The sequence below is a fragment of the Leguminivora glycinivorella genome, chromosome 26 (genome assembly GCF_023078275.1).
Source record: "Leguminivora glycinivorella isolate SPB_JAAS2020 chromosome 26, LegGlyc_1.1, whole genome shotgun sequence".
Taxonomy (NCBI): domain Eukaryota; kingdom Metazoa; phylum Arthropoda; class Insecta; order Lepidoptera; family Tortricidae; genus Leguminivora; species Leguminivora glycinivorella.
In genome coordinates, this window is record NC_062996.1 from 4,304,788 (window position 1) to 4,331,813 (window position 27,026).

The 27,026-nt window shown below is 38.5% G+C and overlaps 2 protein-coding genes across 2 annotated transcripts in view; both read left to right on the plus strand.

Annotated features, from left to right (window-relative positions):
* Positions 1 to 26,318, plus strand: part of LOC125240104 (zinc finger protein 729-like) — a 34,340-nt gene extending 8,022 nt beyond the window's left edge. Inside the window, exons 5-10 of the mRNA XM_048147950.1 lie at positions 10,299 to 10,509; positions 10,987 to 11,044; positions 13,305 to 13,482; positions 15,719 to 16,284; positions 18,308 to 18,578; positions 25,645 to 26,318. Coding sequence (XP_048003907.1) covers positions 10,299 to 10,509; positions 10,987 to 11,044; positions 13,305 to 13,482; positions 15,719 to 16,284; positions 18,308 to 18,578; positions 25,645 to 26,318 — 1,958 coding nt within the window. The remainder of the gene's footprint in view (positions 1 to 10,298; positions 10,510 to 10,986; positions 11,045 to 13,304; positions 13,483 to 15,718; positions 16,285 to 18,307; positions 18,579 to 25,644) is intronic.
* On the plus strand, positions 13,094 to 14,528 carry LOC125239655 (zinc finger protein OZF-like). Its single transcript, XM_048147296.1, has one exon. It carries the CDS (start codon positions 13,248 to 13,250, stop codon positions 14,487 to 14,489), a length of 1,242 nt encoding a protein of 413 aa, XP_048003253.1. The 5' UTR covers positions 13,094 to 13,247; the 3' UTR covers positions 14,490 to 14,528.
* Positions 26,319 to 27,026: the final 708 nt, after the last annotated feature.

Sequence of the window (27,026 nt, forward strand, 5' to 3'; positions counted from 1 at the left end):
TCCTGGTGGCGAGTCAGCTGGCGCGCAAGCCTTTGGTAGCCCTATTGGCATAGCATAGAAGAATAAGTGAATCAGTTGTTGAACCGATTTGACAGATGTATCAGTCGAAATAGCCTTCGATCCGCGAATATCTCGGTGCCAGAAACGCCTAAAGAGATTTTCGTGATGACGTTTAGCTTTAGTCAGCGAATAGTTAGAGAAATGACATTATTATACATCGCAGATCAAAACCAAAAAAGATGTAGGCGAGGCTGACTTGAACAAGATACAAAAACCTTAGATACACTATTATTATTAACAGACACGTTATTTTATCAGGTTATAAACCCAATTTCAGACACAAAGTGTGGAAATTAACTGTAAAAGTAGTGTAACTATTTGTACTGTAGCAGGGTAACGTAATTGATACTGCTTTTGTCAACCCTTCGTAAAAATTATCTAAATCAATATTAGCTTTGATATGACTATTTAAAGTCCAACGTCTTACGTCCATATCGAACACAGAAAAAGGTCATCACTCAGGCGCCCAAGGGCTATTTGTTACAATACTGGTATTTTCGATCAGACTATTTCGCGTCAAGCGAGCGCGGTTGCAAGCGAGACTCCTGAACTCTGAACTCTTTTTAGTGAGGGCATTTGAGGATACCGATCGCTCGGTAAAACTAGCCTAGAAGATGAAAAGTACGAGCGCTGTCGATTGCTACTACACTGGACGGAGGTATCAGTCGATTTCTTCAAGTCAGTCATTGACTCTTAGGGTAATCCATTACCTAATCCAAAACCCGATGCGACGGATTTCTACTTCGTGCAATGAAGGTCGACAGAGTAGACTGAGAGGTGGAGACGTCCGTGTCGCATCGCTGGTGGTTGCTGAACACGTCGTGGTAGCAGGTCAAGGGGTGAATTAAAACACCGCCACACATGCGCGCTTTAAAAGCGTAGGCGGAGCGTAATAATGGCGGTGCACCGCACAAACGCTGGCGTTGCGCCCAGTGGGCGCTAGCGGGAACTAACGAGCGCTGATTGCAAGCGCAACGCGCGCGGGACGCGAGCGGAATGCACGCGCATTCAGCGCGCTGATAGCGTAGCGTTAGCGAAGCGGAATGCGCTTTATGTGTGGCGGAGGCTTAATACGTACCGTTGTACGGCGTAATGCAGGGCTCTCGCAGACGAAGAGGTACGATGACGGGCGAAGCAGAAGAAGGCGAGGTCACCGAAGGTCACTTACTTGGCTCCCAGGGGGTGCATACTGACCTCGTACGACAGTCTGTTGGAGTCAGCAGTTACTGTCGTAGTTACTCGTAACAGAAGAGATGTAGTCCTGCCATCGTGCAGCATAACATAACATACAACCGAACTGTGCATAGCATATAGTGCTATGCGAACCTTAATCCGGCTGCATGTCACTTCAGTCGCCAGCGCCACCACCTGTTGAAGATTATTTTCCATCGGAAGAGCTTTACTTCGTACAATGTTCCGATTATTGAAGGTCTTATCGGGCTGCAGGTGCAAGCAAAACAGGGGCGATTGGCCTACAGCTATCGGCAGCTGTACGAGGTAATGCTGGAAACTGCAGCGGTGCAACCTTCCTCTGTAGACCACGAAAGTTGTGAAATTGATGAAATCAGGTTCTACGATCGAATCAAACACTATATTAATTCAGTATAGTCGAGCCAGATGATAACTACTGAAGTCCTCCTGAGTTCCTGGCCCCTTTCGCTTTGAGCTGGAATCTCAAGTTCACTAAGGCGAAGCGGGTTTATTTTTCCCAATTTGTTTATTAGAGGCTCGGCGAATAAGTTAATCTCTCGAATGGACAGGGGGCGCCACAAGCCTCCGGGAAATCGTCGTGTACTTGGAACCCCCGCGGCCAGATTACCGATCGGTTTTGGTGTCCACCCGGTAAACAGACGCACGCTCAGGATGCAGGACGCTGGCTCGAATTCAGATCTGAACATTCTGAAAGAGATTTTTTTTTTTTAATTGCGCAAACCTTTAAGATGTCTTTGACCTACACAATGAGCGATGTACAGGAATCACAGGGTCGTCTCGCGAGGCGCCTCTCCGATTAGATAGCTCGCGAACATCGTCAGGACACCCTCGCAGCAGTGCGGCTCCTCGTCCGGTTATTGACGTCTTACCTCGTTCAACTATGGGTGTCCAAACCACGTTAGGACGTAGCATCTTTAGAATTTATCTGTTCTCACTTCGGCGACGGAGGAGTCCTTGGTCAAAATAGAGTGTAAATACTGTCGTACTTCGCGGGAACTGGAAAGAGAAGAGTGGATACCATAGTGTACGGGATGTCAGCTGATAGCGGCGCCCGGCGTCACATTGGAGGGAAGTATCAGCCTGGTCAGCAACAGAGTCTGCAACGATACCGTAGCAGACGGAGCCTGGATAGTCGTGGTCGTGGCACCATTGTAGCGGAAGACAGTGTTCACGGTGAGCGTGACATCTTAGGCGCGACGGGCGTTATCAGCGTGGTGGCTAGCAGCACCAAGGGCCCACATCAGCAATCTTACAAGCTTGTCACTGCAGCAGACGCTGTTATGTTCGGCGGTGAGATTGAGACGGCCGTCGTTAGCTCGAAAGGCGTCTCGATGCCCTGTCGCGTCACGCAGTATCGTGCTCGGTGGCCCTCTCGAGGTCGCCGCCGTCAGTGCGGGAGGCACCGGCGCCAGCGTGGCAGTCAGCTACATCGGTGAACAGCATCGACAGAGTTCGCGGCGTCGTCACGGCAAACGCGGCAGGAAAATTAGCGACGCCTTCGCGGCAGCCGCAGTATTGCGCTCGGTGGCGCGATGAAGGTCGCCGCGTCTGCAATCTTACCTCGTGCGATCGAGGCGACATCAAGGCGCCAGCATCAGCGTGTCGGCCGACGACACCGGTGGAAAACTTCAAGTAGCTTGCGGCGTTGTCACGGCAGACGCAGCAGAAGGATTGCGACGCCTGTGCAGCGGTTAACAGTATTACGCTCTGCATCACCACTGAGGCGCCAGCATAAGCGTGGCGGCCAGCAATATTGGTGGACAGCTTCGGCAGGGTCGCGTCGTTGTCACGGCATATGAACGCTCTACATCACCATCGAGGCGCCAGCATAAGCGTGGCGGCCAGCAATACTGGTGGACAGCTTCAGCAGGATCGCGGCGTAGTCACGGCAGATGAGCTCGCTGCATCACCATCGAGGCGCCAGCATAAGCGTGGCGGCCAACGATACTGGTGGACAGCTACAGCAGGTGGACAGTCAGCAGGATCGCGGCGTTGTCACGGCAGACGAACGCTCTGTATCACCATCGAGGCGCCAGCATAAGCGTGGCGGCCAGCGATATTGGTGGACAGCTTCAGCAGGCTCGCGGCGTTGTCAAGGCAGACGCACGCTCTGCATCACCATCGAGGCGCCAGCATAAGCGTGGCGGCCAGCGATACTGGTGGACAGTCAGCAGGATCGCGGCGTTGTCACGGCAGACGAACGCTCTGCATCACCATCGAGGCGCCAGCATAAGCGTGGCGGCCAGCGATACTGGTGGACAGCTTCAGCAGGATCGCGGCGTTGTCAAGGCAGACGCACGCTCTGCATCACCATCGAGGCGCCAGCATAAGCGTGGCGGCCAGCGATACTGGTGGACAGCTTCAGCAGGATCGCGGCGTTGTCACGGCAGACGAACGCTCTGCATCACCATCGAGGCGCCAGCATAAGCGTGGCGGCCAGCGATATTGGTGGACAGCTTCAGCAGGCTCGCGGCGTTGTGGCGGGGGCAGAAGGTAGCCGCGCTGGTAGCCTGCGTATTGACGACTGATCACTAACGGCACGGCGCTCGCGTCGGGGCAGCAGCTGACATACTTACAGCGTCGCACGCGACGCCTATGCGGCGGCCACAACGTTGTTCGGCGGCACCGCAGAGATGGCCATCGTTAACGAGGAGGCAACTTCTACGCAACCTCGGCGGCGCCGACGCGGCGGACAACACTGCCGCGGTCAGCGGCGCTATCGCAGCGCTACAGTAAGTTTCGGCGCCGACACGTGGCTTGGGGCCTCCGCACCGAATCGGAAACCGAACATGTTCTTTCTAAAATAATATGAATCTGCTCACCCATTCGTCGGAGAAATTCAAACCTCCTTGGAGCGCGGTATTCCTTCACCGCGCCCTCCGCCGCCGCCGCCGCCGCCGCAGCCCGCAGGTCGCGCAGCCCGCGGTCGCGAAGCACGTGGTCCCCGGAGCACGTGGTCCCCGGCGGAGCAACTTACCTACGTTACCGCTTATATTCTCGCGCGAAACTTTTAATACGCGGATAACACTTCCTACTTTAGTCTCGGAAATGCGAATAGTTTAAAAAGAAAACTGACTAACGGTAACGATTTTTGCAGCATGGAACTTTCTTACAAAAAAGTGGGTAGAATCATAAAGCACCGCTCGTTCATTTCTATAGTGAGAACCCCGAAAGACGAACAATGATCGCTAGCGAGGCATAATATATCTCATTATTCAAGACGAACGAGCGTAAATTAAAAGGGAAGAAAGAATTGACGGATGAAATTGAAATTTAAAAATTTCATAATTCCGAAACGTTATAAGCCACTTTTTAAATAAAAACACGAATAACTCTGGTTTGACCAGAAATAACAAGGAAATAGAATCTAAAAGATTAATTTCGAGACACCATGCTGTAAAAATGTTCGAACGGAATACGCGACAACCGGTCACTTCGGCGTTCGACGAAACAATGTGGGTGGCTGGTGGCGGGTCGGGGCGCGGGGGGGGGGGCCTTGTGTTGCAGGTGGGGAAAAACGGGACTACCAACATCAAAATACAAAATACAAAATCATTTATTCAGCAAATAGGCCACGGGGGCACTTTTACATGTCAACATTACAGAGTATTCATTAAAGTTAAACAAATGAAATTAATAGAAATATTAACTAAAAATATTAATCATAAGCAAAGTAGCTATACACTGATATAGAATTAGAGATGTATAAAGTCTCTAAATGTCATATTATTACTAACTATAATCAATACATAAAGAAAGTGCAAACAGATACAAAGATAAAAGAAATCTATAATACTTCAATAGTTGTAAAAGACTGAATATTACAAGTAAAAATATTATACTTAATCAAATAATCCATGGAGATGTATAGCGTCTCCAAGAGTCAAATTTTATAAAATTAAAATATTTAAAAGTAAAAACCTTTGTCAAATAATACAAAAAAAAAAATACAGAAAATGAACAGCTAAATTACACATTTCAAGAGATGTACAAGTCTCTAGTTGTCAATCATTAAAGAACAAATCAAGTTTACAAATAAGGGCCAATCAAGGTTACAAATTAAGTTTAAAAATATAATCAAAATCTCAGAGATGTATAAGGTCTCTAAGTGTCCAAAAAACTAACATTAACTTAATCAAACGCGGCGGTGTGACGCCGGAGCGACTTACAACGAACGATGGCGCCATCTATCGGTCCGATGCGACATCTACGACGTACTCTCTATAAAGACCTCGGATATACAAACGGCACAAATAATAACGTTACTTCATGGATAATTTAATTTAGTATATTCGTACAGCTTTTGAACAGTGATTTAAACTTTAATGGCAAGAATAACGTTATTGTCATTACGTTACTTATAGCCAATTCGTAACTTCGAGTTTGCTTTAATTGTTTAAGTTAATCAAAGAGGTATTTTCATGATTCATACATGTTTCACATTTGATGTGTTCTTTGTGAAACTGTGATTACTGGCGGAACTATAATAGAGGAAGCAATGGCTTGTGTAGACGTCCGTACGTATTCTAAACGCGCAGAATAAAAGTCCTTGCGGTGTCATGATATTTCCCCTATTGAGTAAGATCAGCAACAAACAGTAACGGCCAAAGTGATAAAATATATGGTTACTACTTAAGTATGTGTTCCAGTGTGTTATTGAAAGGAATCTTAGGTTTATGTATTGACCGCTTTAGTTTCTGTATTTTATAAATACCTAACAGATTGACAATAACACCCTTCATTGACATTATTTATAAGATAAAATTAAACGTGTTGTGCCCGGTGATCTGCCACCCCAGAGCAAGCGATATTTCGACAAAAATCTTGTCATGTAGACATTAAATTACACACAATGTAGTAATGTAAGTTTTGGTTGAAAGTGTTTGTACTAAATGTTGATTGATTATTGTAAACCTGTGTTTGTACATGGAGTTTCTGGTTTCGTCTTAAGCTAAAACATGAAATCGCTACTAGATCTGAGGTGTACTTGAATATTAATTCCTACATTTACCATAAGCAAGTGTGCCCATATATTATAACAGAAAGTACTATCGTATTTCACGAATTATAAATGTCTGATGGAGGAAGATTGGAAAATTCTGTACACTTGGTGCCGTGTTGTCAGGAGTGAATTGTGTATGAAATTTGCTATCAATTTTGTGGATAAGTGGAAAATTGTGGTCGCCTCGAGTTGAGGACGGGGCACTACCAAGTGTAGTGTTTATTCATTTTTAAAACACAAGGATGTTAAGAACGAAACAGGTAAGTCTATTTTTCATCTGTTTTTAGTAACACGATAGTCTAAATTCAATCTATGCTCTTCCGCGTAACTTCTGCTTCTCCCGCGGTTACTGAGTAGTGCATGTACTTGTCAGTTGCTGCTTCATAGAGTCATATCATTTGTGACCTGTCTCCAAAAGCCAATAATTTAATGGACTTGGCGGTGTCGTCTAGGCATAAGTTACTAGTAAGACGCATATATTTTGCTTATTAATGCATCTTTCTTATCTGACACATTTTGTTTAATATGTCAAGTATTCTTTATCATTGAGGAGACAACCATGTTACGAGTAATATCCGATGGTAAGTGGGCATACGCTGCAAATTTGTTGCTGTTACATTCAAATTAAACCATTTGTTACGGGAGTAAGTACAGTCGGCCAAGAAAGTGGTCTACCAGTTTTTACAAAAGTTTCTGTGAGCTCTAACGATCGCTAAGGTTGACTTGACACATGGCATGACGTAAACATCATATACACCGTGTTTCACTTAACACTAAAAACCTGAAAACCGTTTGTTCAGAATCGATAATAGAATCGATTGAGCTACATCTTGATGGGGGTAATATATATTTTTTTAAATTTGTATTATTAGTTATTGTTTACGTGCCCATTCTACAAATTCGTAATACAACATTGTGCATATCGCATTGCTAGAGGTTGTATACCTTTTTCAGTATTTAGGGGTATTCATACTGGCTGGTTACTTGGACGACTATTTTTTTCCGCTACGAGTTTGACGTTGTTTGTCAGTTTAATTTTAATGTTTACCTCTAATAAGTTATAAGTCATAACAAATTGAACTCGTACCTAATTACAACCTTGTTATTTTAAATGTTGGGTTTAAATTTGCTTACTGAGATTACCTGTCCAATTTGAAGTTTGCTGTGACAAAGCTTTGAAGTGTTTTACAGTGACATATGGTAAACCTTATGTCGTTGCAGTAACGTACACAAATAAGTAGTTTAAAGGTTTTTGATGGTAGCTAGCAATTATTTTTTTGAGTGTAGAGTTAAAAGTCGAGTAGAGCTGTACAGAAATTTAAATATTCAATTTAAAAAATAAATAAACATCAGATTAAAAAATGAATACTCCAGATAAGTTTAAAAAAATAAAAATCAGTTGGGGTGTCTGAGGTTTTGAGTGATAACGGAAACACCGTGTATAGACAGAGCGATTGTCACTGACATAATATTGTTGTCTCGTGACGTTTAAACGAACCTCACCCGTAGGGACTAAACCACATCTTTGGTCGACTGTACAAAAAGTGAGATTTCTTTTTTCAGGGCATTTCTACTACAAAAAAGTTGGTTCTGGAACCTTTTAGTTTTGAAAGTCCTCGGAAAAGTAAACGTACCCTGCAAATTCTGGCAAATTGTCAATAAGTTTATTACTTTTAAACTTCCAAAAACCATGTTCCATAAATATGAATTAAAGACTCGTAATTGATTGATTAACACACGTAATTTACGTATGCAACATGTAACCTCAAGTTTGAAATATGTAAAAACAAATTTGCAGACAAATCAGTATTATTTATAAAACAGTCGCAAGCTTCTAGTATTTACAATATAGAAAACTTCATGCTTTTATAATATAAGAGAATATTCGTTGAAAATTACGTCAAATTACCACAACTCAAATTATACCTTAAATTAAAAATCGTTAAAAACTAAATTGGTAAAATACAAAAGAATTGTCAACTCTTTGGACGCATAAATGTTAGTGAATGCGCCGGCTGGCTTACAAAAAATTGTCCATGTGTGACAGTACCATACATCGTATTATTGTTTACAGGTCTATTTTACAACGAAGTCATAGCTACCGTGGACACGGTATTGGTTGAGATTGAAACAGATGACGACATGCCTCCATTCAGCTGTACGACCTGTTTAAAAGTATTTGATCATAAAGAGAGTCTAACGAGACACAAGTTCGCTGTCCATACCAAACATGAACTGCAGTGCGAAGATGATTTTGTCGACTACCTAGCTCTTCCTACGATTAATAAGCATACTTGCTATGTCTGTTGTCAATGGTTTACAGTCGAATCTGATTTAAATACGCATATAGAGGAGATGCATAAGGTACAATCGAAGAGTTACGAAGCCCGTCAAGATAAAGATACGCAGGAAAATGATTTGAAGAAAAAAACGTCAGCGCTCAACGCATTATCATGTAAAGTATGTAAAAGAACTTTTGAAAATAATTTTCTTTTAAAAATTCATATGCGTTGTCATACGAGTGAGAGATCACACAAATGTGAATTATGTCTTAAACTATTTAAGACTAAAAGTGACTTAAATATCCATAGACAAAGTCACATAAAGAATAAGTCGAATTTCTCCTGTGAGATATGCAAAAAAAAGTTTGCACATAAATGTGAACTCGAAGACCATAAGCATCAACACATTGGGGACAAACCTTACTCTTGCAACAAGTGTAAGAGTCGGTTTGCGCGTAAATCTACGCTGGATACGCACGTGCGTTTCTCTCATGCGGGCGCAGTATATTCGTGTGCTATGTGTAAGAAACGATTTGCTCGCGAGTCCGCCTTGAATACACATATGCGGTTTCACGTCAGAGAAAAACCACGGTTACGGAGTCATACTAAAAGAAAGCTTAAGTAGGTTATAAAAACCGCATACACATCAACACACCTTGCATATATAGCATAAACCACATTTTGGTAATAGCAGCATTTTTTTACCTCTAAAAATGCAGAATACTTAGTACAACAGGACCCGATAAATAGAAATAAGCTTTATCACAATTTCACTACACCTTGAAGTAAATGCTCTTTTAGTACTACAAAAACTTTTAAGAGCCATATTTGTGTGATGAGCACAGATATTTGTTCTTGAGTCATGGATGTTTCCTATGTATATAAGTATGTATTTATCTATTTAAGTACATATGTATATCGTCGCTTAGCACCTATAGTACAAGTTTTGCTTAGTTTGGAGCTAGGTTGATCTGTGTAAATATTCATTATTATTTATTACTGTAATCTGATGCATATTATTGGTTGGTTGTTGATGTTAGCCGATAGAATTGACGTTTATGTGATAATTTTATTAACTATATTTATTTTGCTACGTTTATTTGAATATGCAATATTATCCTTGTAACGCTCAAAATTACACTTTACAAACCACTCGTGGTTTTATTTTGGAAGCTTTCGATTGCTCAAATATCAATACGAGTTAATAGGGGGCAATCCCTTTTAAAAAACGAATGAATGTTCAAATATGTGTAAAGATGATTTGTCGCGCCTAGGTCTTTTTTCACTCTGATTTGTGTATCTTAAATAGTAAAAAAAGATTTATTTGTAATTAATGTAAGGCAAATGTAATGTATTTGATTGTGTTGGCAATAAAGTATTAAGTACATTAAACACGCATTTCAATAGTTTTACCAATAAGTAAACCTTTAAGTTGTTTATTTTATTATGCAGAATATATCTCAAAAATCAAACAATATAATTATATAAGAATTACACTAACATATGCAAGAAAAACACAAGAGATAAGCGATAGTCATATGCGTCTGCTGAATAAGTTTTTTGATGTTTCTACAAAAAATAACGCAATAGAGCGCATACATAAATGGACCCGAGCAATCTCAAAGCGTTGTCAACTCTGGGGACGAAAGTGCAATGATTGCCTGTTTGCTAGAATATAACCGACTGTTTCACAACGGCAACTAAAAAAGGACGCTTAAGAGTACATGATAAATGTTTTTCAGAGCGCGATGGTGGCGCCTCGACAGCCTTCGAGCGTCGGTTCGAGGCCGAACGCACTGGCCCGCCGTACAAGTGCCAAACTTGTCGGAAAACATTTGAACAAGAAGAGAGTCTCACAAGGCACACCTTTGCTATCCATGCCAAACATGAACTGCAGACCAAAGGAGCCGTACATGACATCACGGAACCTCCGACCGCGCAAAATATCCATACGTGCGACTTCTGTTGTCAATGGTTCACTGAAGAAAGTGACCTAAGTATACATATGGAGATACATAAGGTGTCATCCAATGACTCGGACGATGATCGGTTAAATTGCGACATTTGCGACAAAGAATTTGAAGATAAGGCTCAGCTGAGAAAACACGAACTCAGCCACGGCGTAGATAAAAAGTTCTCATGCGATTTGTGCGAGAAAAGTTTCACAACCAGTAACGGTCTAAAAATGCATAAGATGGTACACAGCGGAGAAAAACCCCATTCGTGTGAAGTGTGCCAGAAGAGATTTAGACACAAAAGCCATTTAACAGCTCATATTGAAATCCACAACGCCAATAGAGAATTTCATTTCTCTTGTGCGGTATGCAAGAAGAGATTTGCGCAAAAGTCGTCTTTAAAACTTCATATGCGTATACATACGGGAGAAAAGCCGTATTCCTGCGAAATTTGTAATAAACCATTTGCGTTTAGATCCACCTTGAACGCGCACAAGCGCTTCCACACCGGAGAAAAGCCTTATACCTGTGAAGTTTGCCAAAAACAATTTTCCGTAAAAAGTCTTCTGACAAAGCATTTATTCTCTCACGCTGATGTCATCGATATACCAAACCAACCTGAGGAAAGTTACTGTTGTGAAATGTGTGGCAAACGATTTAGACAGAAAAGCTATTTAGCTAGACATCTTAGGGCTCATATGGGAGTCAAACCATATGCTTGTGACATATGCAACAGACGATTTACCCAAAAAGGCAACTTGATAGCCCACAAGAAGACTCATACTGGTGAAAAATCTTATACTTGTGAAATTTGTCGTAAACGATTTGGCACAAAGGCTAATTGCAAAAACCACATGATCATACACACTGGACAGAAACCTCACGCATGCAAGATATGTAATAAACAATTTTCTTATAAGTGCGCTTTGAACGTTCATGTAAAAGCAATTCATTTCAGAGAAAAACCGCACGTATGCCACATATGCAAAAGAGCATTCGCTTTAATATCTACTTTAAAGAAACATATATTGAGTCACACTGGGGAAAGGCCTTTCTCATGTCACGTGTGTGGCAAGGCATTCACAGTTAAATATGGTTTAAAGAAACACTTGTTAACGCATAGTGGCGGGGCTCCCACAGCCAGCCGGCCATTCCCGAGTCGCTCTAATCTCTATCACCCTTCTATGTCGCACTGTCCAAATTAAAAAAAAAGTAATAACCTGATATTTAAATATACTAATATAATGCTCACGTTGATATATCGCCACTGGCAACATGTTTCTAGTCATATCGAGACCCGTCGCGGCGGCTACACTCAGTGCACTGATCGTGATGTGTTGCCGCCGTTGCCTGATTATGGGTTTTCCATATAACTCGAAACTTGTCGCTAATTGCGATATATTAACTTAAGCATACCTGTGTATTTAAATATGTCTCACGAAAGTTTAACGTCTATAGCGATAACTTGTTTTCCTGACATGTAAGGCAGCTATGTAGAGCGTAGATAACATCAAAACTGATAATTGTAATATTTATAGATGTGCCTACTTCCGAGGTTACGGAATATACAAATAGAGAATAAAACTCAAACCGATTGAAGTAACAGCGTTCGATTTCAAGGACGTATCGTTCCTACTAAAATTAATTAATACTTCAATGTTTTTATTTACATATACTTGTGGTATTTAAAACATAAAGAATGCAGTTATTAAACAGAATAAGGGTTTTATTAACACTTATACAAAAAAATACTGTAATCTTCAATGGGATTAGCAAACCGTATATAGTATTTATATTGTTACTTTTAAATCAAGATATTGTAGCCTTATTTCAATATAAGTACAGTTTTTTATAATGAATGAGTAATATGTAGGTGTAATGCTTTTCATACTTATATTTCACGGTAATTATGAACAACAAGAAAAAAAATGTTACATATAAATAGAGGTTCAACCGACGAAACTAACTGATGCCCAATGAGTAAATTATTATATTAGTATAGGCGAAAACCACCTGTTTTAAATTGTTATTTTATTTTGATTTGAACCAATATTCAATCTGTGCTTAAATGTATTGTATACTATTATTCATGTTTTATAAATAAAATTCTAATTTTATCTTCTTCTTTATATTTAAATCACTTGGTCTTTTATATGCTTTAAAACACTATGTTTGTCTGCTAAGTTTGATGAGTTTATGGCTTTATGCCTATAATGGTCAACCTATAACCTGTAATGGTTATCTCTCGTACACGTTAAACAACGTTAAGATCAATAAAATCGTAAGGAGAACAATTTATGCCGATTGCAAAATTGTTTATAAATACTATCGCTATTCTTTTACTGAAAATGCATTAATCTTTGTCTACTTAGTAACGTAATTTTATATTTGATTTTATGTGGGAGACAAACTATAGACACAAGTTATTACATGGTAAGTAGACATTCTGTAATCTCAATAAATGCGTTGCTAACTCTTGGGACTAAAATGTAATACTAAAATTACATCTGCTTTACACACGAAACGAGAATGCGGCTAACGGTGAAGAGTAAGTACACCATAACTTTTTCAGAGCGCGACTGCGCGGCGGCAATTTCCTTGGAGAGTCAGGCACAGGGTTCTCCATACAAGTGCCAGACTTGCCGAAAGACATTTGACACAGAAGAGAGCCTAAATCGCCACACTTTCGCTATTCACGCCAAACATGAACTACAGTCCAAGGTGATCATTAACGAAATGAACATAGTACCACCCTCGACCAGCAGTATCCATACTTGTGAAGTTTGCTGTCAGTGGTTCACAGATGTCACTGATTTAACTGCACATATGGAGATCCACAAGGTCACGTCCGACGAGTCGAGTGACGACGAACTCACTTGCAAAATATGCGACAAACAGTTCTCCGAGAAAGCACACTTGAAGAAACACGAGCTAATCCATACGGACGAGAAAAATCACATGTGTGAATTATGTGAGAAACGTTTCAAAACTAGCAACGGTTTAAAATGGCATAAGATGGTGCACAGCGGTGAAAAGCCCCACACTTGTGATATATGCCAGAAGAGATTTAGGCACTCGAGCCATTTAAAAGCACACCTTCAGATACACAATGAGAATAGGCAATTCCAATTTACCTGCGCTGTGTGTAAAAAACGGTTCGCGCAAAAATATTCTTTGAAGCTTCACATGCGGATACATACCGGAGAAAAACCTTACTCGTGTGAAATTTGTAGTAAACCATTCGCTTTTCGGTCTACTTTGAATAATCATATGATCTTTCATACAGGAAAAAAACCTTATTCGTGTGACGTCTGCCAGAAGCAATTTACTTTAAAAACTACATTAAACAAACATTTATATTCTCATGCCGATGTCCTTGACTTACCAGACCAACCCGAAGAGAGTTTCTGTTGCGAAGTATGTGGAAGGAGATTCCGACAAAAAAGCTATTTAGCACGACACTTAAGATCGCATACTGGAGTAAAACCGTATGCGTGTGACATATGCAATAAACGATTTACCCAGCAAGGTAACTTAAGGGCTCATAAGATGGTGCACACGGGTGAAAAATCTTACGCTTGTGAAATATGTCGTAAACGATTCGGATCCAAAGCTAGTTGCAAAAACCATATGATTACGCACACTGGACAAAAACCTCACGCATGCAAGATTTGTAATAAACAATTCTCGTATAAATGTGCCTTGAACGTGCATATAAAAGCAATACACTATAGAGAAAAACCTCATGTTTGTCACATGTGCAAAAGGGCATTTGCATTGATATCTACGTTGAAAATACACATGTTAAGTCACACGGGCGTGAAACCTTTTTCGTGTCATGTATGCGGCAAGGCGTTTACAGTGAAATACGCTTTGAAAAAGCATTTATTGACCCACAGCGGCGGGGCTTCCTCAACTAGCCGACAGATGCCACCGCGCGCGTCGCACTATCATCCGCTACCGCATTGCATGAATTAATTCTCGCGTGATGAGTCTCGCAATATGATAAGTTGTAGAAATAAGTGTTAACACACGTAACCAATATGGCTTTTGCTGTTATCTTAACTATAGTTTAAACACTGATTTAAACTTTCACGATTATTACACATAATTATTTTTAAAATGGGGACTTAATCGCGTATGACTACATATTAAACTGACCTCCAACGTTTCAGGGACGGCGTTGTCCCCGTGGTCTCGGAGACAACGACGTCCCTGAAACGTTGGAGGTCAGTTTAATATGTAGTCATACGCGATTAAGTCCCGATTTTAAAAATAATTATAGTTTAAACAGTAAATATTCTGTTCAATATTGTCTTCGGTTACTGAATAGACGACAGATAGAAATGAAAATATTTAGACGGATTTTGTGTCGTATAATGACTTAAAACATCGTGACTTAATATAAGCGATATAAGCGACATACTTCGTTTAAATACTGTTATTTCAAATCTGATTATTGTTATTATTTTATAACAATGTGGACTGTTGCTTACTGACAATGAGATCAAACCATATTTGAAGCAGTCCTATATTTTTTAGCTTTGTTTTTGTTAATATTTATACTTTTTTCAATTAGGCATAGTGATGAGTATGTTTCTTGGCCGATCTTTTTTTGAACCCCACGAAAACCAAAGTAAATTACTCATATTTATCATTAGAAGTAATAGTAGTCTCGCCTTTATTTTAATAATTTTATTGACGGGAAAGCCATTCTGAGTTTTTAACCCAGAGTGAAATGAAAACACAACATTATTGAAACACTACTATCATTCAACTTATATTTTATTTAAATCAGAAACGTTCTAGGTCTAATTCTGCAATCTCTGGTTCGCTTCCGCTAGGCTACGTTACCGACACTTAATTTTTGTTCTAGTATTAAACCACGATAAATGCTGGTGTAAATTTTAAGACACTGTTACGTCTTATTTAGTATTTATCGCAGTATCATACTGAAGAGAAACCAAGTACAAGTGTGCAGATTATTTCTGTGACTTTCAAATAAATATGGTCTTGATAATGAAAGTAAAATACTTGTTCTTACAACTCAACTTTAATAGCTACTTGCCAGTTACATGGCCCATAATTATGTATGATTTCGATAGAAAATGCGTTGCTAACTCTGAGGCTACACTTGTTGCCTCCCAACTGTTTATCCGTGAAGACAAGCGTGAAATGTTGAAGAGTACACAATGACGTTTTTTCAGGGCTGTTATTCACCGCAGCGACACCTTGCGTGGACATTGCGTCCGAGTCGGAGCTCGATGAGGCGTCGCACAAGTGCCAAACTTGTCGCAAAACATTTGACAACGAAGAAAGCCTCAAGAGGCATACGTTTGCAGTCCACGCCAAACACGAATTTCCAGTTCCCACCAAAATAATACACACATGCAAATTCTGCTGTCAATGGTTTGATGAAAAGAGCGATTTGAAAAAACACATGGAGGTTCATAAGGTATCACCTAATGAGATCATTGATGGACAGTTCTCTTGCGATATATGTGACAAGCAGTTTGCAGAAGAATCTCACTTGAAGGAGCATGAGTTAGACCACGCTGTCTACAGAAGACTGTCGACTGGAGAAGAACACGATGAATTCGACGATGGAGCGGTTCCTAATTGTAGCAAGAAAAAGAAAAAGGACGACATGTGCAGAATGTGTGACGAACACAAACCAAGAACAATCTACCCTTGTGAACTGTGCGAAAAACGTTTTAGAAGCAGCAATGGTTTAAAATCGCACATGATGGTACACACGGGCGAAAGACCTCACGTATGTCAAGTGTGCCAGAAAACATTCAGGCATAAAAGTCACTTAAAGTATCATATTCAAATTCATAATGAAAATAGGGAATATCCATTCTCATGTGAGATATGTGGAAAGAGATTTTCCCTTAAATCTGCTTTGACTGGCCATTTGCGGTCCCACACGGGAGAAAAGCCTTATTCCTGTGACATTTGTAGAAAGAAATTTGCACTGAAGTGCACTTTGAACGCACACTTACGTTATCACAGAGGAGAAAAGCCTTTCTCTTGTGATATTTGTAATAAATCTTTTGCGTTTAGGTACACTTTGATTTCCCATCAGCGATTTCACACGGGACAAAAACCGCATCAGTGTGAAATATGCCAAAAAGCAATACACTTTAAAAGCTACTTTAGACAAGCATTTGTTGTCCCATACCAATATCGACATGCCAGATAGTCAAGAAGAAAGTTTCTGTTGTGAAATTTGTGGAAGAAGATTCCGGCAAAAAAGTTACTTGGCGCGACACCTAAAAGGTCACAGTGGGTTGAAACCATATGCTTGTGACTTATGTGACAAACGGTTTACCCACAAAGGTAACTTAAGAGCTCATAAAAAAGTGCACAGCGGTGACAAACCTTATGGTTGCGAAATATGTCGTAAAAGATTTAGTTTAAAAGCAACTTTGAAAAACCATATGATTGTACATACAGGTCAGAAGCCGCACGCATGCAGAATATGTAATAAACAATTTTCTTATAAATGTGCTTTAAACGTTCATATAAAAGCAATTCATTTTAAGGAAAGACCTCACGTATGCCACATTTGCAAAAGGCCGTTTGCGTTGATATCTACATTAAAAATTCATATGTCGAGTCACACTGGTGTAAAACCTTTTTCGTGTCAGGTTTGTGGCAAGGCTTTCGCAGTGAAATATGCGTTGAAAAAGCATTTATCTACCCATAGCGGTGGGACAAGTACACCTAGTAACGTTCCTCAGTATCGCCCGTTTATGTCGCACATGAATTAGAACAATACTTCCATAAGTACTCGCATAGATGAGACAAATGTTAGTAGTACTACTTGACCTAAGTACTATCCCCGTTGCATCTATTTTATTAGATATCCATAGCATACGTAACTACGAATATTTATTGAAATTTTATAAGGTTTTTTTAATGATTTTAGAGTCATCATAACAGTAAATATAAATATCACGAATAACAACACTCAAAATCAATCTTTTTACTATATCGATAGTCATATTGTTGTCTAGTTTATAAGTTATAAATTAAACGCTACAGATAGCTTTTCCTAAATAAGTTTTTTTGTAAAATATCTTGTAGTTGACACGGTCGTTTATTTAAGTATTTATCTCTGTTTTCTGTGGTATTGAACCATAAACAAAACATGAATTTAAATCTTTAACAAAGGTTTTACACGTATAATATGAGAATACCATTTGTTTTTAGCCTTTCAAACAATAATAACAGGTATATCGGTTCTGTGTTACAAAATTAAACGTCATGAAAACATTTATTATTTTAACTTTAAAATTACCTTTATGTCTTAGCATATTTAAACATGAATATAAAACTTTCTAAAATAAAACTTTTTTTTTGTCTTTTATGGAAATGCATACCAAAAGATTTCCAGAGATAAGTGACCTTTTGCAATCTCAACACCAAATGCATTGCTAATTCTGGGGACTAAACCACACGCCATGAATTATCGAAAACATTATTGTTCTGTACTTATATTACAACTGAGCGGCAGTAGTTAAAAAACGCAGTACCTACATCATAACTTTTTTTCAGACTTATTGTTTGACCTGCCGACGCCCGCTGCGGCTTCTGATCCCGAATCCGACAGTGATTCTAGCGATTCGGAGCCTCTCATAAAGACTGTAAAGACTGAGTACAAATGTAAGAAATGTCGCAAGACATTCGACCAGGAAGAGAGTCTCACAAGACACATGTTCGCTCTACACGCGAAAAACAAAATTCCAGTTCCCGCAAAAAAAATTAACACATGTAAATTTTGCTGTCAGTGGTTTACAGAGAAAAGCGACTTAGAAACTCATATGGAGATTCATAAGGTTGAAGAGGACTTAACGGATGACCAACTTTCTTGTGAAGTGTGCGACAAGAAATTTACAGAAGATTCACAGTTGAAGGAACACGAGTTACAAGAACACAATATCTATAGAGGGAGACGTGATGACATAAACGCTCCGAACAAAAACGCTGAGAGGTTTAAAGACGATGATGAAAATAGAAAAATCTACCAGTGTGAACTGTGCCACAAAATATACTACAGTGGTAATGGTTTGAAATCACATATGATGATACACGCTGGTGAAAAACCGCACACTTGTGATGTTTGCCAAAAGAAATTTAGGCATAAGGGTCACTTGAAAGTTCACATTCAAATCCACAGTCAGGAGAGGCAATATCCTTTCAACTGTGATGTATGTGAGAAGAAATTCACACTAAAATCTGCGTTGGTTCGTCATATTCGCACGCATACTGGGGAAAAGCCTCATGCCTGTGAAATCTGTAAGAAACAGTTCGCTCTCCAAACCACTTTAGACTCGCACATGTGCTTCCACAGGGGTGAAAAGCCTTATTCTTGTGAGATTTGTCAAAAAACATTCGCCTTCAAATATACTCTACAAAAGCATAGGCGTTTCCACTCTGAGACACGCGGCCAGAAAAAAACCCTTACGTGTGAAGTATGCGCGAAACAATTTACGCTGAAAAGAAATTTAGAAAAACATTTACTCACTCACTCAGATGGCATCAATCTGCCAAATTTCACAGAGGAAAGTTACTGTTGCGAAATATGTGGACGGCGATTTAGACAAAAAAGCTATTTGGCTCGACATCTCAAGGGCCACACGGGAGTAAAACCACATGCTTGTGATGTATGCGACAAACGATTCACAGAAAAGAGCAGCTTGAAAGCTCACAAGAAAATACACACGGGTGAGAAAGAATACTCTTGTGAAATATGTCATAAACAATTCGGATTGAAAGCCACTTTGAAAAACCACATGATAATACACACTGGACAAAAACCGCACGCCTGCAGAATCTGTAATAAACAATTTTCATATAAATGTGCGTTGACCGTTCATTTAAAATCTGTACATTTCAGAGAAAGACCTCATGTTTGTCATATTTGCAAGAAATCTTTTGCGCTGATATCTACGTTAAAAATACATTTGCTGAGTCACACTGGTATGAAACCTTTCTCATGCCACATATGTGGGAAGGCATTCGCGGTGCGGTATGCATTAAAGAAGCACCTTTCAACCCACAGCGGGGCTAGTGGGGTTAATCGTGCCCATACGGCTAACCGGCCTCAAGCGTCCCATTATCGACCTTTTCTCTCGCAGTGTATGAATTAAAAAAAATAGGAGTTACTGTGACAAACAATAGGTGTTTACAATTAGGTTTAGAGAGTAACAAACGACTTTTATTTAATTTTCGATTATTATCGATCGTGCATATTTCATCACTATCGCGCCACTATTACTTATGTGGTTATTTATAATTAAGAAAGGAGTACATAAATATTATATAACGATTAATTTAAATTATAAACTGTCATATTTAGATATACAATGTTTTTTAAATCACTTTTTGGAGTATGAGTATAAATAGTAATAAAATAGTCTTGAAAACATGAATTGATCTTGATCATTAGAGAAACGTTAAAAAAACATACTCTTAGTCTAATTTATCACTGAAAGTCATAAAATGGTGAATAAAAAAATATGATTAAACGGAAAGAGATCGGTAAAAAAATTCTTAAGACTACTTTCATATCTTTGTACAGTGACCTACCACATAGCGAACCTTAGCAGTATAGTTAAATCTATAAATATCTAAGTATATCGACTATATTTGATCATAGTGATCGACGACGACTCTGAATGTAATACAGCTTTAGCGGTACTCGCAAGTATCTATAAAATCTATTTTCATACCTAATTACCTAGATGGCGCTCCAATACCTATTAAGAATCAATGTTTGTTAAGTACATATATGCATAAGCATATGTCATGAATCCATGCCGATGACATCAATTTATAATATAGGATGATTCAAATAATTTTATTTTAATAATTAATCATTATTCATCAATCAATTTAATCATGTACAAATGACTTCAAAAGTGAGCTACTCGTACGTAAAATAATTAATACCGACTTGATAATCATGACTTCAATACTAATCTATTCATTAGTATTGAAGTCATGATTAAAATGATTGATGAATAATTTTAATTATTAAATAAAACTCTTGAATCATCCTACGGGCAAGCTAGTATATGATCAAATTTATGTATCGGCATAGGAATCATATGTCATGATCAATATGCAAAGAATATCAGACTTCATATTGTCAATGTTAAGTCTGTATTGATGTCATATCGATTCAATGTCTGAATTTGGATTTAGCTTCTGGGGACCGATTTTTGAATCTCGGCCATTCGATTTCGTGAAATTCGTTCAATAATATCTCCACTACTAGCGATTTAAATTCTACTAACAGAATCAAAAACGAGTGGTCATTACCACTAGTTTAAAAATTACTAGCCGCCCTTTTTAAAAATAGCATTACGTCGTTTTCCACAGACTTTCGAACGGCGAATTCGTGCGTTCGAAAATCAAAAATCGATCCCCTGTAAAGGTTTCAAACAAAACAACAACAACAAACAAAACAAAACAAAACAAATTTAAAGGTTTCAATATTTATTTTAACAAAATAAATATTATAGGGATATTCTGACACAAAATGACTAAGTTCCATAATATAGATACATTGTAGTTTTTTTTAAATAAGTAGGTACATATAGCCGAATGTGCTTTCATTGTCATCAAAAACAATGTCATAGCTTATAAGATAATGTTCATATAGTGCGTATAAAATTATATAATTCTATATAAAGTTTTGCACTAAGTACACACTTCTTATCACATTTATTGTATGAGATGTAGCTTTATTCGTATATTAAGTTAGTTGTAGTTAACTAAAGTATGTGTTACATAAATGCTTATTATAAATATTGTTTTTAAACAATTAAAGTTACTGTAATATAAGTTGTGTGTATATTTCAACAACCCTCCGTTCTGATTCCCAAAGCTTACTCAAAACGTTTTAATTGATAAAAGAAAATATGGCATTAATTTTTCCCCGCATTAGCTCGGAAACACGTGTTTTATCCTTTAATGACAGCTGGTAAAAACGTATTTTATCCACTAGTGGATAAAGTAATTTGACCTTGAATATAGTCAAATTTTCTGCTTTAAAATTTATAAAAGTGGGTGAATCTAGTGATGAAGATGATGTACCACCTGTAGAACTACTGGAAGCAGTGATAAACGCGTTTTTTGCGTCGTACTTTCGGGGAAAAGTTTTATGTTACACGCGGGTTCTAATGTATTTTATTTCTCGTGTGTCAGTTCGCTCGTGTTTCGATTATAGAATCTTTCCGCTTGCTCTTTTTTCAATTCCACACTCGGCGTTAAAATACAAATTTGTACCCTTGTATAACGAATAATAATTACAGCTCTTGATTTAGAAACAAAATTTGTACACTTTGTTATCAATTGAATCACAATCGTTGCAACTTAAAGCCAAAATATTCAGAAAGTAATTTGTGTGTGTGTGGATTGAGTGAGCACCTTCCGAAAATAAAAAAAAATATGCTGATCATTTAGTAAAAGTTCTAAAACAATTGTAAAACGAATCTCTGAATTTGTAAAAAGATAAATCAAAAGATACAGCCATTAACATGTGCTCACTCAGTTCTCACAAACTACCAACGAAAACAGTGAATATATTCATTTAACATATAATATTTATATACTAACATTTAGTAAAAAATAGGCCAACCTACCTCTATAAATATTAGATCACCTAGTGACGTATTAAATTTTTTACAAATAGTTTCTTATGCTCACTCAATCCACACACTTTTGAAAAGCCGAATTTTGATGAAAAACATAAGATTTAGACCGCTATTATATGTGTATAGTTTAGTAAAAGTGAAATGGGAATTTGTAAAATACAAAACGAACCACTAACGTGTCAGGTTTTTTTATAATAAATTTTTGTAAGTGCTCACTCAGTCCACACGTTTTGAGAAAGTTAAAAATGTAAATATCTTACGATTTGTAGCACCTAAGACACTCGAAAGTACTTCAACATTTAGTAAAAATTTTTACTAAATATCCACCATCTAATATTTTATATTCGTTGTCTGGTTTTAAAGATATTCAGACATAACTTTTCTCATACAAATGTATCAAGTAGGGTGACCACACTATGTCGGCTCCTGATTTTCCCCACCTTCCCATTGTCATATTGAGATTGGGGAGTTTCGTTCAATTTTGATTATAGTTTACCGGATTTGTAAGTGGGAGCGAGAAAAGAATAACTATTTCTCGCTCCCACTTACAAAGGTTTTTAGGTTATGTTCTTGGCCTAGTGATGATGTGTATTGTGTAATTTTTATCGACGTCAGGATAATAACCATATCGACATGCATGCATTAAAAAGGACATGAATGATAATTGGTAAGAAACAAAGAATATAATACTTCACTAGTAAGAAACCAGAACCTGGTAATCTAATCGCGCTAACAGATGAGCGTACCGGATTTGTAAGTGGGAGCGAGAAATAGTTATTCTTTTCTCGCTCCCACTTACAAATCCGGTAAACTATAATCAAAATTGAACGAAACTCCCCAATCTCAATATGACAATGGGAAGGTGGGGAAAATCAGGAGCCGACATAGTGTGGTCACCCTACTTGATACATTTGTATGAGAAAAGTTATGTCTGAATATCTTTAAAACCAGACAACGAATATAAAATATTAGATGGTGGATATTTAGTAAAAATTTTTACTAAATGTTGAAGTACTTTCGAGTGTCTTAGGTGCTACAAATCGTAAGATATTTACATTTTTAACTTTCTGAAAACGTGTGGACTGAGTGAGCACTTACAAAAATTTATTATAAAAAAACCTGACACGTTAGTGGTTCGTTTTGTATTTTACAAATTCCCATTTCACTTTTACTAAACTATACACATATAATAGCGGTCTATATCTTATGTTTTTCATCAAAATTCGGCTTTTCAAAAGTGTGTGGATTGAGTGAGCATAAGAAACTATTTGTAAAAAATTTAATACGTCACTAGGTGATCTAATATTTATAGAGGTAGGTTGGCCTATTTTTTACTAAATGTTAGTATATAAATATTATATGTTAAATGAATATATTCACTGTTTTCGTTGGTAGTTTGTGAGAACTGAGTGAGCACATGTTAATGGCTGTATCTTTTGATTTATCTTTTTACAAATTCAGAGATTCGTTTTACAATTGTTTTAGAACTTTTACTAAATGATCAGCATATTTTTTTTTATTTTCGGAAGGTGCTCACTCAATCCACACACACACAAGTAATTTGGCTTGAGATTTCAAGCACAAGTCTGTAGCGATATCATAGAAATTCTGGTGACTGTACTCTGGTAGAAAAGAGAAGCATTTCTTGTGCCACATTTGGGACAAGATATTGGTAAAAAAAGTACAAGCAAATCTGAAAATTTACAACCTATTTTTGACTCACTTTTAAGTAGGTAGGTGTTGCTGATTTTTAACCATTGCTTATGCTTAGTAAGACTTAATAGTACAATACGATACAAGTGCGAAAAAAAGGAAGTTCGATACGAGTGGCGATAAATAAAACTCGACGAAGGGAGTGTTTTTGTTTTACTCACTAGTGCGAGAAGTTGTTCATATGTCAGGTCGAAACTTCGGAGGGCCATCTGTACTGAAAAACGTCGTGCGAATAATTTATCTCCAGATCCCCACTCGTTTCGAACTTCCAAAAATAATTCGCACTTGTATCGTAATGTACTGTTTTATATTGAGTGTAATTGTGATAAAATTCAGACAAAACTTCTGTGTCTTAAAAAGTTAGTCGTTTTTATAAGATACCTACCAGAAACTCCTTCGATCTATAGTTAAGCTCTATTTATATGACAATGGTTAGATACCAGTGGCGGCTGATGAAAATTTAATTTAATTTATTTATTTAGGCAACACTGAGCAAAAAGAATCCTACCTTAACATTAGGTACTTTACTAGTAATCAATTTTAGGCAAGCCGGTGGGAATCGGCTTGTATGGACCAGCCGCTGCTGATGGTTACAATAATCGATCATACACAGAACAAACAAGCACCACATTAATGTATTAATACGAGTATTAATGCATAAGGTAAAAACCCAACGTCTACGGTGGGAATAAGCGCCTTAACCCTTAAATGCATGATGATGTATATATGCATCATATCTTTGAAAGCCCGTGGCTCAATAGCATGGGTAGCTATCCAAAATCACATTTATTAATTATTATCCATTGTTTATTAGTATTCAATAAATATTTAAAATAACTTAAGTGAGTTTCACAAATAGTGTACCTTTCTAATAGTAGTAAAAATTTACCAAAAAAATCATGCATCATTAAACTCTCCTGGACTAAAGGTTTGTAAAGGTCTCATTGGCGCTCAACAGTATTAACGTTCTTGCTAAGGTCAATATATTTTGTACAGTATTTTGGACACTGCTAAAATTGGACGTAGTTTAGCGAAAAGGATCCATCCCCAAAAAATTCCATTGAAATGAATGACTTTTCTTATTGACAGAAAGTTTAAATTCTATTGTCAATTTTTTGCAGGTTGGTTCATTTTCGTTGAACTATGTTCAAATAACAGGTTTTTTAGGATATTATTAGAATTGGATATTGTTACGCCTGAGGGCCTAAACGATTAAAAATTCGGAAGGTAATCGGAGATAACGTTCACAATGCGTTACCAACTCTGGGACTACACTGTGGGAATTAATAACCACACCAGTCACTGGATATCATAAAGGACAGGTAACGAGATGGTAAGGGTACGAGTAGATGTAATCAGTAATCAAATCACATTCACTATGCGTTGTCAACTCTGAGACTAGTTAAACCGTAGGGACTTTGTGTTTATAAATATAAATTATTATTGAAGTTAAATTCTGTCAAAATATTTATACACGGTGAAATAAACAGGACCGTTCAAATTTTGCATAGCGACTTTTGAGGTCATAGTGAACAACCTTTATTATGGGACCAATACTGAAATCGCCAAAAAAAAATTTGGTTGTTTCAACATTGGAACAGCCAATTTTTTTCGCCTCAAAAGTCACTATGTCAGGAACGTTGAATATGCAATATGCTCCTGTCATGGTTAATATCATGCATGGGTCGTTTAAATCTATACACAACACTCGTCTAATTTTAAAGATTGCTTACACCTCTTTATTTTCACAGGGCTTTTATTCACCGCGCCGACCCCCGCCGCGGCGGACCTCATCTCTGAGTCCGAAGCCGAAGACGAGCAGAACAAGTGTCAGGAGTGCGACAAAACCTTCGAAAACGAGGAGAGTCTCAAGCGACACAAGTTCGCCGTCCACGCTAAAGACGAAATCCCCGTCCCCACTGAAATTATACACACCTGCAAGTTCTGCTGCCAGTGGTTCACTGAAAAAAGCAAACTACTTAGACACATGGAAGTCCACAAGGTCTCACCTAATGAAACTATCGATGGCCCTTACTCCTGCGACATTTGTGACAAGCATTTCGCAGAAGAGGCTCACTTAAAAGAGCACGAGCAGGACCACACTGTGTATAGAACACACAGGTTACCCTCCACAGAATCTAACCGAGATGATTATGACATGAACGATGATAGCTACGATCGCGACAACAGCCCGCTCTCACATCTCGTCGCGAGGAAAAAGGAAAAGGGATTAAAGAAAAAGGATAAAGGATCTTCTTGCAAACTGTGCAAAGAACACGAGCCCAAGAAGAGTTATCCGTGTGACTTGTGCGATAAGAGTTTCAGAAGTAGCAACGGCTTGAAATCCCACATGATGGGTCACACGGGCGAGAGACCTCACGTGTGCCAAGTATGCCAGAAGGCATTCAAACATAAAGTCACTTAAAATTCCATCTACAAATTCACAATGAGAATAGACAATATCCATACTCTTGTGAAGTATGTGGAAAGAGATTTACATATAAATCTGCGTTGACTGGCCACTTGCGGTCACATACGGGAGAAAAACCTTATTCCTGTGATCTGTGTAAAAAGAAATTCGCACTTAAGAGCACTCTTAATGCCCATTTACGATATCACAGAGGAGAAAAGCCTTTCTCCTGCAATATTTGCAAAAAGTCTTTCGCGTTTAGGTACACTTTACAAGCTCATGAACGTTTTCATGCTGGAATAAAAGAGCATCAGTGTCATATATGCCAGAAGCAATTCACTTTAAAACGTACTTTAGACAAGCATTTACTCTCTCATACTGATATGGGCATGCCAGGCTACGGCAGGCCGGAGGAAAGCTTCTGCTGCGAGATATGTGGACGGAGATTCAGACAAAAAAGTTACTTGGCACGGCACTTAAAAGGACACATGGGAGTCAAGCCGCATGCTTGTGATGTTTGTAACAAACGATTCACCGAGAAGAGTAGCTTGAAGGCTCATAAGAAAATACACACCGGTGACAAACCTTACTGTTGCGAAATATGTCGGAAGCGTTTCGGGCTTAAAGCTACACTAAAGAACCATATGGTAGTACACACTGGACAAAAACCGCACGCGTGCAGAATATGCCATAAACAGTTTTCGTATAAATGTGCTTTGACCG